The 13,401-nt window shown below is 38.4% G+C and overlaps 1 protein-coding gene across 1 annotated transcript in view; it reads right to left on the minus strand.

Moving 5' to 3' along the window:
* The window catches only part of cpeb3 (cytoplasmic polyadenylation element binding protein 3), a 119,887-nt gene that overhangs the window by 47,106 nt on the left and 59,380 nt on the right, over window positions 1–13,401 (minus strand). The window contains 4 exon segments of the mRNA XM_087998999.1: window positions 618–692; window positions 695–706; window positions 851–1,018; window positions 5,914–5,937. Of these exon segments, the coding sequence (XP_087855125.1) occupies window positions 618–692; window positions 695–706; window positions 851–1,018; window positions 5,914–5,937 (279 nt within the window).

Genomic DNA, 13,401 nt, shown 5'->3' on the forward strand with positions numbered 1-13,401 from the left:
AGAGAGAGAGGAGAGGAGAGAGAGAGAGAGAGAGAGAGAGAGAGAGAGAGGAGAGAGAGGAGAGAGAGAAGAGAGAGAAGAGAGAGAAGAGAGAGAAGAGAGAGAAGAGAGAGAAGAGAGAGAAGAGAGAGAAGAGAGAGAAGAGAGAGAAGAGAGAGAAGAGAGAGAAGAGAGAGAAGAGAGAGAAGAGAGAGAGAAGAGAGAGAAGAGAGAGAAGAGAGAGAGAGAGTAGAGAGAGAGAAAGAGATGGGGAAAGAGAAGAGACAGGGAGGAAGAGAGTGTGCAATGGTGACCAAGGGACAGTCATAGCCAGACACTTGATGCAAAAACAAATTTCCAGCAAGGATCAATTTTAGCGATTGACATTAGGTAACACGACAGATCAGGAGTCAGACCTGGTCTTAACAGAACAGATATTCACTGCATTTAAGCAGCCAGAGTAATTTTTCCATCCTATAAATCCATAACTAGCTGTGATTTACAATGTTACAGCCTCAAGGTCCTTGTCACCTTGGTCATTTTACCTCTGTGGAATGATTGACCTTTATATTAAGTCAAGTCTAGAGGATACAACAATTAAAATGCAAGTCCACGCTGGAGTTTTATTAGTTGATTACCTTTAGGTGGAAAATATGATTTGCTTTCAGCTTTGTGAGGCCAGTCTACCACCAGAGGTCCGAATCGACGAAACTAGCTGTAATTTCATCTACAGGAGACATCATACCAATGATTCATTAAAATTAAAAATTGACAAAAAATACTGCCACAGAATACTGTATAGAGACAGTGTTAATAGTCGTAAAGGAATCTGAGCATTATGACAGATTTCTTAGAAGTCTGACATGCATACCTTCATCAATGTCTGGAGGTAGGCCACCCACAAAGACTTTTCGTGAGTAACGCTCCACTCGTTCACCATTCTGACAGCGGGTTGGAGAGTTTAAACCTGATGTCAAAGACTGGTCACCATGACCATCATCAAGGAAACCGTCTTCAATAGGAAATAGTGAAGAACGACCTGGAAAACAGTTCACACCTCCATCGAGTAAAAAAGGAACCTGAAGATTATTCTGATACTTCAAAATTTGTCTCAGAGACCTGAACTCTGCACGGCTGCCAATTTGCTGCAACTCAGCATGAAGATGTAACTGTTAGAATATATTCATTGTTAAGTACTCGATATCTTTTGTTTCGGAAAACTCAAACGATTGATTGTGTTAAAAAAGATCATTCCATTTTGATTCTTTAATATTTGAAAATTTATACAGACAATGCAAGTGTCATGAACAGCAAGGCCAGGCATGGGCCATCTAATAAGGAAGCAAAATATCAATTAGGATGAATGCAAGCTTTTAACTAAAGAATGGATAAAACCATACATCAATATCTACACTATGGTAAAGTAGAAACAGATTTATAGGAAAATTCAGAATTCAACGGCCTGGTTAAAATCAAAAGAATCAATTTAACCTCAGTTATTTTATGATCAATACTACACAATTCGCAACATTAAAGAACTGGTGCCTCAAAAGGAAAACAAAATCTTTTAAACATAAGTGCCTTCCAATGCGCATTATATAAAATTTCTCAAGTCCTACTAACTCATGGGACATCAACCAAGTGTTTTAAAAGAGGCAAGTACGTAAAGATGCTCACATGTGCACTAATCTCATATTTAAACTAAACATTATGAAGTACAGCCAATATAAACAGTTTGTAAACCTAAACTGTCTGCTGCTAAACAAACTACTTCGGCAGTGTCATTAACTTTGAAGACATAGCTATGAAACTATTGTTAATTCCACTTTTTTAAAATTCCAGTAACTACATGCAACTTGAATAATGTGCTTGTGATGTTTCTCCCCCCTCCAATGACTTTGAAACAAGAAATTCTTATTTGTAATTTTTCTGTGTGGAATATGCATTTCTCTAATTTGTTCAATTTGTACCATTTCAATTGAAAATAGTGAATCATAGCAAGGCTGTGTTCCACAGCTGTAATGAAAACCTCTCCAGCACCACCTTCAACAAATGCATGCCATGTTCATGTGCATTTGTAAATTATACATCTCTAGCAGTCTCTCACAGCTATACCCAATTCTACCCCTAATCTATGTAACACAATGAAGAATCACTCAAGGCATTAACCCATTGAGTCACAGGGAGAAAGGGAGAATAATGAATTTTCACAGATAATTCTTTCACAAGTGAGCACTTGAAATTAATTACACAATTTTGAGAATTTACACTTCACTAACAGGAATGGTTTGTGTTCAAGATAGTACCCACCAAAAAGCAACTCAGCATTGAAATGTAGAAAAGCATCTCAGGCCAAGATCAAAGTTCAAAAGATAGCTTAACTGGGCACTATATTCAAAATATCCCATATCATCCAGAGAGGGAAAATTCAATCCTCAAGATACAGATCCCTCACCAACCCTGGTAACTTGCCAAGGCATTCTGACTAGAATCCAATGGGGAGGCTAAAATCAGGTGCCTTGCTCTCTCAAACCAAACAAAAATAATAAGAACTTATGGGACTCAAGGAATACGGTAGGGATTTTGCCAAATCTAACCAAAGAAAGTTACTTGCTTTTAACAAATGTATTATAGAAAGTTAAATCACTTAAGAATGTGAAGAAAAAATTTCAAACTAAAACTAGCTGGTCAAACTTGAAGCTCTGGAATATCAGCCAAGGCTACCCATTCTACAAACAACATCAATACATCCTATCTTTAATGGTACAACTGATTTGAAGGAAATGAACTAAAAGCACGAAATTGTGATGACTGAATGAAATAAATTGGCCTGTCATGAATCTAATGTTTACATCAATGATTAGCTGAGCAAAGCCAAGTATTGGTCTAATGTATCAAACAGTGAAGTGTAGCGCTTGAAACAATCAGATTGTAAGTTTGTTCACCTGACCTGGTAGATTGGTTTTCAGACATTTTGTCACCATGCTAGGTAATGTCTTCAGTGAGTCTCCAATAAAACACGTGTTCTGTCCCACTTGTTATTTATTTGTCTTGGCCTGTTATGATGGATGATATCACTTCTGGTTGTTTTTCTGAGAGGTTGGTTAATGGGATCCAAATCGAAATGCTAATGGAGTTCTGGTTTGAATGCCAGGCCTCTATGAATTCCCGTGCATTTCCCAGGATGGATGCACTGTCTCAGTCGAATTGGTGTCCCTCTTCGTCTGTGCGTATGGATACGAGTGATAGTTGGTCATGCCTTTTGGTGGCTAGTTGGTGTTCGTGTATTCTGGTGGCTAGTTTCCTGACAATCTGGCCAATGTAATGTCTATTGTAGTTTTTGCAGGGTATTTTGTATATGACATTCATCCTGCTGGCTATTGGTACAGGGTCCTTTAAATCCATAAAGAGCTGTTTCAGTGTGGTGGTAGGTTTATAGGCTGCCATGATGCCTAGGGACTGGAGTACTCTAGTCCTCATCTCGGAGTTAATTACTAGATTAGGTGCTGCAGTGTGTTGTGGCTCATTTAAATAACCTTTGTCATCATGAAATGCAACAAATTAGAAGAAACCCACAAACACATCCTTACTGGTATAAAGTTCACCAAAAGAGGAGGAGAACAACTACAGACTCCCCTTCCTAGACATCACAGTAGAAAGCAAAGCCAATGGAGAGCTACAGTCCAGCTGTAAACTGCCTAGATACTCAACTACAGAAGCAATCATCCCAATACCCACAAACGGAGCTGCATCAGAACATTTATTTAAACGAGCCACAACACACTGCAGCACCCAAGAACTAAGAGAAGCTGAGGAAAAACACCTGTACAACGTATTCAGGAACAACACGATAAGCACAGTCCACCAATTTTTACATAACTGACCTAAACAAGAAAACACAACATGCCCAGAGACTCTAGCTAACCTGCCATACATTAAAGACATCTCAGAGATGAGGACCAGATTACTTTAGCCCCGAGGCAGCACGGTAGCCACAAACCTACCACCACACTGAAACAGCTCATGAATTTAAAGGACCCGTACCAACAACCAGAACAAATGTCATACACAAAATGTCCTGCAAGGACTACACAAACATTACATTGGACAGACTGGCAGGAAACTAACCACCAGGATACACGAGCACCAGATAACCATCAAAAGACATGACCAATTATCACTAGCACCCTTACACACAGATGAAGGAGGACACCAGTTCGACTGGGACAATACATCCATCCTGGAACTGGTTAAACAGAGACACACACAGGAACTCCATTTACCAACCTCTCAGAAAAAGAACTAGAAGTGATATTACCCACTACATCAGACCAAGACACAAATACCAAGCGAGACAGAACACCAGCACTTCATCGGAGGCTCACTGCTGTTACCTAGCATGGTGACGAAACATTGGAGAATAAATCTACCAGCTCAGCAAGCAAACATTCAATATGAGCTACAAATCTTCTCCAAAATCTCTCTTAAAACAACAAATTCTAAAATATGGCTAATCTACTAAAACTGGAAGAAAAAACAAAATTAAGTGGGACCAAAAAGGATTTCCTGGTGCCTGAAAGTGAATTAACCAAAACAGTTGTCAGCAGTATTAAATAGTTTTTGATTCTTAAGTACTAAGTAGTTTGTTCAAAATAAGCTATAGGTTACTTATAAAAAGAAAGATAAAACTTACATTTATATCCTGCTTTCCATGACCACCCCCAAGTATCTCAAAGCAGTTGACAGTTAATGAAGTTTTTTCAAAACGTAACCATTATTGTAATTTGGGAAATACGGTGGCCAATTTGCACACAGCAAAACACTCAAATTGCAACATGGTACACAGGTAATCTGTTTTGGTGATATCAGTGGGAGGAATGGCCTGGACAATGCAAATAACTTGCCTGCTCTTCTTCAAAAGGCCAATGGATCTTTTACACCCAGCAGAACAGGCAGACAGGGCCTCAACATCTCACCTGAAAAAGGTGGTATATCCGACACTCCATTAATAAAAGAAAGGAGTGTCAGCCTTGTATTTGTACTCAAGACATGGTGTGGGGCCTGAACCCAACATTGTCTAAATCAGAGTCAACAGTGCCATCAAGTGAGCTATGGCAGACACCTTGACATAAGACAGCATACATGCTTCAAAAGAATAATTGTGAGAACAGAGGGATAACAAGTGTTCCCCTCAGCTGACCTTTGACTAGTGGTAACTATGGCAACCGACATGCATCTTGCAGACCATCACACTCAGATGGCTGAATGGGAAGAACTTACTTGAGGAAATATTACGAGAAAGAAATTTAAACTCTCCCCAGCAACAGCAAATGAAAACATCCTTTCCGAGGTATCACTCCTTCACTCAAGGTCTCAATGGAAAGGGTGAGCAGGTAATTAAAACCTCAATTGCCACAGGTGATTCTCTCTATGACAGATTCTTGTTTGTCATCTGTGGGGAAACACCTGGGGGTTGCATTCAGAACCTCCCCCTGGATACCATGGCCAGATTTAAAAACAACACTGTACAGAGGAACAAAAACAAATCCCACCATTTACTTAAAAAAAAACACCAAGCTCAAAGGAAATCTCAAACACTGTGCTTTGAATGCAACTGTTATTAAGCAATTATTTCTTCAGCCACAATTTAAAGCAGACCATTTAATTATGATTTTACAGACTTAAAAAGAAACACAACAGTTTTTGTCAAAAAGATATACTGAAGAACTTTCAAGGCAACAAACTGCAAGTTACTAATTTAGAATTGTTAGAAGTTCGCGATAGCAATTAGGACCACCACAAAAGGATACATAGATTTTGCCAATCAACCAAAGAATTTATACAAGCAACTGAAAATCATTAATCACTCCATTAAAGCATTGAAAATATTACTAGATTTCACAAGCAAACACTAAGTATTAAAAATTTCTTTACCTCTTCGTCGCCCAAATGTCCTTGCTGCATGTAAACAGAGAAAAAGTGGGTAGGCCTGTAACCTTCTGTTAAAAATTGCAAACTTCATATGATAGGCACACATGATTCAGGTGACACAAGTCAATTCATTGTCAAAATTGCATCCCAATTCCACACTAAGTTTTAGAAGTGTTCTGTTATCCAGCAGAAAATTATTATAAAATTAATTTGTCCTCACCTCCCCACCAAATGAGTTTTGAAAGCCTTTTGCTTCCAACTCTTCCCTGACTATGTTCATTATGAAAGGCAATCAAGACCATTTCACTGTACAGTATTCCCAACAATACAATGGGTGAATCTGACTTCCAATTTTTCCCAACATTTTATTTGCTCTTCTCCCAAACATTGCTTATTTGAAACTCAAAGTAAATAAAATTAGGAAATCATAACAGAAAAAAATAATCCCCAAATACAATGTGATTTAAGTGCCATGAACAATGTAGCAAGCTGATTTTATTTGCAATTTTTCTGGCTTCCATCACAGAATAGAAGAACATGAACACTTCTTGGTTTTTTGGTTCTGTGGTGATAATCTAACTACCACAGAGCTGAGTTCATCATTTTAAAAAAATGTAACTAGTTTAATTATCAAGAGTATCCTATAGATAGACCCTTTCCAAAAGGAAGTAGATTGAAGGCCAGCCACTATAGTTCAAATAATGCAATCACAATTGCTTCTGATTGTTCATTTGCACATTGGCAAGGCGGGTTACTTTAGAAATGAGTGATCACAGTTATTTAGTATGAAAGTGATCACATTACTGTCAACAGAAACTACAAAGAAAAATATTCCAGAATAATTTGTAATCTGAAAACCCATCACATTGAGTATTTACAAAAACAGAAATGTAGCATGCTTCAGCTCAGAGTGAAGTTGGTATTCTTAAAAATAAATTAGTATTTTTTATTTGTGGATACTGTTGACAAAGCATTCATGCAATTGGAAAGTTTCACCTATTAGAAAAAAACCTTAACTGAAGGAACAGTAAAGTAGCTACAATCGTGCGTAATTCATCAGGGAAAGAGATGAGCAATTTACTAAATGAGAATCATGCAACACACATGATTTGTGTGTGGAGCTGAAATGCGCATCAGCCATGATTGAATGGTGGAGTGGACTCGATGGGCCGAATGGCCTTACTTCCACTCCTATGTCTTATGGTCTTATGGTCTTATTTCACTTGTATTCAAATGTGATCCATCACAATAAAAGTAATTAGTTAATAAACAAAAGCCTAGAGTAAAGAAATAGTCAACCAAAAGGCATTTTGGTTATTTCATATCACCAAGCTTGTAGTATATTTACAAATAAACTAGCATATTATGAAACATTTGAAATGGAATTATTGATCTAAAGTTTGAGGTTGAATGACACAAATAGCAGTCTTCTAATGACATAGTTAATGGACATTAACACAAGTCTGATTCTCCGCTGTTGGTTTCTGTACTGCTACAAAATTAGATTTCCTGTTCATTAGGTTGAATTCCAATGGGCTATGAACTCAAGTGATTGACTTCCCACACTGGATATGGAAGAAGAGTTGCTTCTCACCAAGAAATTGTACTTTTCCGTTTTGAAAAACTGCTTATAATAAATGAATATGAACAAGTGAGACCAATTATTTTGAAGTCAACGTAAAAAGCCAAGTAGAGCACTGCAACTTGAATACCGTTTGATTTCTACCCAAGGATTTCCAACACTGAGATGATCAATTTTCTCTATGCGGCATTAAATTGATGAAGATACATGCAGCATAATTGAAGCAGGTCACAAACATAGTTGGAAAGGAAAGAAAAAAAGCTTTTCCTAACTTGAGAAGGCTGATTACATACTGCTATAAATACCCTTGTTCTATGCTCACTAATCCATTTACAAACTGAAGTGAATGAGTAATGTAAAAAGATTGGGCACTGGCAAGCAAACAGTTTTTAATTTTAAAAACCCCACATACAAGACTGGCAAAAAAAACGATGCACAGAGATAACATTTTGATGACCACTTCACCAGTGTGTTGTTGTAGGGCAAGGCAAAGGCTACAAGTCCTTCAAGAACTACCAGCTGCAAAGCAGAAGTGGGACAGTCTCTAGTCAAAGAGACATCTTGTGACAATCTAAAGATTCTGGAAGATTTATCCTGAAGCCGAGGGGAAAAATTGTTTTGCTGCCGTAGGTCTTGCTGCAGGTCGTCAACTTGGAAATTCTGAGAATTCAGGGAAGTTTTTTGGATATTTACTCAATGAAGTTGGGAAACATGGACCTATTGGAAACAGGATATGCCTTTGAATTGTTTCAAATAAAAGCTATAATTCCATGGAAAGCAAATTGTAATGTATGCGTTTTAATATATGGTGTTAAAGCATTATTAATGGTTGTCTCTTCTGTAGTTCAGATTATTAGTAGCACATTCAGTGGGAGTTGTTTTTAGCTTCGAGCAAAATTCTTAAAATGAGAAATCTTGCCACGCGATGCCTTTCAGTTAATCGCTGGAATTTATATATATTAAACATCATCAGGGTTAGTGAGGGGGTGGAGATGGATAAAAGGGCTGTGTGCACTGGATACAGGGACCAGTTTGGATTATTTGGAGCTCAAGGAGATTTCAAACAGCACTGCAGAAGCAAATAAGGATTCGAACAGCAATAAAGGAGGAATGGAAAGAGGTACCATGGAAACAAATAATTTTGGTAGTGGATAGAAACTACTCAAAGTTAAACAAACCCTCAAGTTTTATGGAGCTTGGGTCAGCTCCAGACAATAGCTTGAAAAAGGACAGACCAAGGGTCTACAACCTTCAGCTCATTAAGTGGCTCATACAACTCCCAAACAAGACTGATTAAATATTTTCCCAACCTGTCTGGGATATTCAATAGATTGCCAAAGAAATCTAACATCAGAAATCACATTAAAGTCAAATTTAAAATTTTTTTTGCTTCTACCTTATTTATACAAACACTAATATGCTCATCTCCAGATTCTGCCAATTTCATCATAATTATTGTTACTTTAGGAACAACTTGACAGCTTTTAAGATATTGTCCTTCTGCAAAGTTGTAAAAATGACTGTTGCCAACCCTGGCATGACAGTGGTTATTTCTGGTAAGAGATGAAAGTAATTGCTTCAGGGTTCCCCATGTTAACGTATTGCAAATGCTAATTCTTAAAGATATCAGACAGCAGTATGCCAACATGAAGTCATTGAGTCAGATGTTGGCAGCATCCCTGAGAGAGCTCGCTGTGTAATGAATGATGGAAGCAGTGTGGCTTGTGTGGATAAGAAACACAGGAAATTGAAGCAGGAGTAGGCTATTCAGCCCTTCGAACCTGCTCCACCATTCAATCTGATCATTGCTGATCACCCAACTCAGTAGCTTGTTCCCATTTTCTCATTATCCTTTGATCTCTTTAGCCATAAGAACAATACCTAATTACTTCTTGAAAATGTTTGAGTCTCAACCACTTTTTGTTGCAGAAAATTCCACAAGCTCTCCACTGAGTGAGGAAACTTTTTAATTGCAGTCCTAAATGGCCTAGCCCATTTCCATAGATTATGACCTCTAGCTAGTCTCCCCAGTCATTGGAAACATCCTTCCTACGTTTATCTTTCCTAGTCCTATTAGAATTTTACAGTTTTCTATGAGATATCCCCTCAATTTTCACAAATTCCAGGAAATAAAGTCCTAACTAATCCAGTCTCTCTTCATACATCAGATCTCCCATCCCAGGAATCAGACTGGTAAACCTTTGTTGCACTCATTTCATAGTCAGGATATCATTCCTCAGATAAGCAGGTTAAATTTGCACATACTACTCCAGATGTGGTCTCCCCAAGGTCCCATACACTTGCAGCAAAACATCCTTACTCATGTACTCAAATCCTCTCCCTACGAAGGTCAACATACAGTTTGCTTTCTACACTGACTGTTGCATAGTCACTTTGGGCAAGTGGTATATTTGGATGTGCTGAATACTGCAAAAAGAATAAATTAACATAGTTGCAGTCACAATATAATCCGTGGTAATGGCTGGAACCTGGAATTCTGTGATTTGAGAAGAGGTTGGAAATAAGAGTCCACATTTTTGTAAAACATTGCATTTGTAACATGTACAATATTGTTATGCTTCAAGACAGGCTCGCTAATATAGGGTCAAATGGAGACAACAATGGGAATGTGGATTAGAATAGTGCTGGAAAAGCACAGCAGTTCAGGCAGCATCCGAGGAGCAGGATGTATTCCCGATGAAAGGCTTTTGCCTGAAATGTTGATTTTCCTGCTCCTCGAATGCTGTCTGAACTGCTGTGCTTTTCCAGCACCACTCTAATCCGGAATCTGGTTTCCAGCATCTGCAGTCATTGTTTTTACCAACAATAGGAATGTGACCTATTCTGAATTCTGTTGATCACAACCCTGGGTGGCAAATGTAATGCAGCGTTAATGTTACTGGACTTGTAATCCAGAACTCCAGACTAATGTTCTCGGTACATGAGCTTGAATCCCACCATGGCAGATGGTGAAATTTGAATTCAATAACAATCTAGAATAAAATCTGGCCTAATGGTAACTACGTAACCACAGTCTAATGTTGTAAAACTCCATTCAGTTCACTAATGTCCTTTAGGTAAAGGAATTTGTCATTCTCACCTGGTCTGGCCTATATGCAACACCAGACTCCAGTTGACTCTTAATTACCCTCTGGGCAATTAGGGACAGGTAATAATAGCTAGTGAGCTTAAATCCCATGAATGAAAATAAACCATCCCCACAGCAACATGGAACACTTGTGATGGCCCAAACTAATTATCTCCTATTCCTAAATCTGTCTTTTGATCTGATAAATATATAGCTATATGAAGACTTTCCACTGTTTACCAGCTGCATTTAACACTAATTTGATATGGGGAATTACATTTTTGAATTCACTTGTGGGATGTGGATGTTGTTGACTGAGCCAGCATTTATTGTCCATCCCTAGTTGCCCTTAAGTGATGGTGAGCTGCCTTCTTGCATCACTACAATCCAGAGTTTTGATCCAGTGTGAAGGAACGGTGATATATATTCTTAAGTGAGAGTGGTGAGGGGCTTGCAAGGGAATTTCCAGGTGGTGGCATGGTGGCTCAGTGGTTAGCACGGCTGAGTGGGGGATGGTAGTGGCTGTGGGTTTGGAAAGTGCTGTCTAAGAAGCCTTGGTGAATTTCTCCTGTTGAGCATAAATTAATGACTAATTTATATGCCTAATGTGGATACTTGCAATCCTACTAGATTCAACATGAAGCCCACAGAGTTACCCAAGTGTTTTCCCATTTCCAATTTTCACCTTAACTACTAAATACAAGTCCTGAATGAATTGTAATTAATCCATTGTTAAATACCTGCTTCTTTCTTTGGCAGGACAATGGAGTCCGCAGTGTGGTGTGACATATTTTACATTAAAAAAATTCAATTTTTTCAAAGTAGGCAAATATATTTAATACTATTATAAGAGTTTCCCTAGCAGCACCTTCCTGGCAAGTTATCAAATAACTTTTCATATTATGCAATTTTGCAGCGACATCTTTATTCCCAGACATGCTCAGAGTAGGAATGTTAATGGTTAAGTCAAAAGTGCCAATAAATGGAGAGTTCTATCACACCAGAGATAGAATAAGAGTGGCAGAGGGGAGAGGGCAAGCAGCTGGGCAGTCATAGCCACCAGCAAAACAGCATCATAGTAGAATGCCCCCAGCTGAAGCCTAAGTTAACACATGACCTTCAGACCAGCTTTAAAAAGAAAGTGAGGTATCAATTTCACTAACAGTTGCTGAGAGCAATATATCTTTGCTCAGGCACAATAACCAAGACAGATTTAATAGTATAACTTAATTTCAAAGTACTGTAAACCCAAAAATAACTACTGCAGGTTTTACAATCTGTTATAAATAGTTTTTTTAGGAATGCATTATTTGAACACAAAATGACCAATTTTTCTTTGGAAAAAACAAAAGTTATCAGAAAGTACAGTTACTGGAGAATTCTTGAGATACTGACTGAATAAACAAACACTTTGAATTAGATTTGAATCTCTACTGTATGGATAGAGGCCCTTTGGCCCAACAAGTTCACACTGACCCTCCGAATAGTAACCCACCCACACCCATCCCCTACCTTATATTTACCCCTGACTAATGCACCTGACACTATGGGAAATTTAGCATAGCCAATTCACCTGACCTACACAACTTTGTACTATGGGAGGAAACCGGAGCACCCGGAGGAAATCCACGCAGACACAGGGAGAATGCGCAAACTCCACACAGATCGTCGCCTGAGGCAGGGATTGAACCCATGCTGTGAGGCAAGTGCTAACCATTGGGCCACTATGCCACCCCAATCTTAAAAGAATATTACAGAAACATAGAAGATAGGAGCAGGAGGCACCATTCGGTCCTTTGAGCCTTCTCCGCCATTCATCTTTACAGCCTAATCCTGCTTTCTCCCCATAACTTTTGATCCCATTCACCCCAAAGTGCTGTATCTTGCTGCCTCTTGAACCTGCCCCCCATATTAATTAGTAACAATTTTACTTCATAGTCTCTATAAAGGTGGAAGTTTCCTGTGATAACTATTTTACCCTTTTTACTTGCACCTCAAAGTATCAGACTTATCCTCTGCAATTCCCATCAGCGTTTTCTGCCACTTGTTCAATCTTAGTTTCAAACAGATTCTGTATTTGGATTTTAATCAAAGATCCATTTTTTCTATATCCTATTGTCAGGGCTAGCCCTGCTATTTTACTTCTAAAATAGAAATATTCTGGAATATTTAGTCCCTGACTTTAATCATTCTTCAACCTTGTTTCCATAATGCCTTTACTATTTCTGTTACCAATTCATCTATTACCAATTCTATGTTGTTGTGAACGCTTTGTGCATTTAGTCATAATATATTTTTCATTGATATTGCCTCTGCCAGTGAAGTCCTTGCATTTATTAGTTACTGCCACTTCCTGACTAATTTTGCCTATTTATATTCAAAGTGCTATGCAGCCTCAAAATTTCACCTAGGATGTCTTTAAAATGATGTTTCCTGATCTCCATAAATCTGTTAATTAGCCTAACTACAGCTTCAGTTATCAGATTCACAGGTCCCAAAATAATGGGAACCATACATCAACGTGCAGAATAGAATCAGATCCCTTGACTATATTGTCTCTATTATTACATGATTTTCATTTTTTACATCATTCCCATTCATTTGGATGGCCTCCCTTAGCACAGCACCATGATCAGTTTGTTCATACATCTGCCCTGATTCACCTGGGCAAGAACCTTGTACTTCTCGGACAATGGCAAAGCCAGAGATTCCTCCACTACCGCACTTCACATCCAATCACCTGTTTCTGTGCTGTATTACTCTGTGACTTGCTTGACTCTCAATCACAGTCCCTCCAATCCCTGACCGTGAACCACACCTG

This window comes from Chiloscyllium plagiosum, unplaced genomic scaffold, assembly GCF_037043375.1.
Source record: "Chiloscyllium plagiosum isolate Xiang-an unplaced genomic scaffold, Cpla_swu_hap1 HiC_scaffold_22, whole genome shotgun sequence".
Lineage (NCBI taxonomy): Eukaryota > Metazoa > Chordata > Chondrichthyes > Orectolobiformes > Hemiscylliidae > Chiloscyllium > Chiloscyllium plagiosum.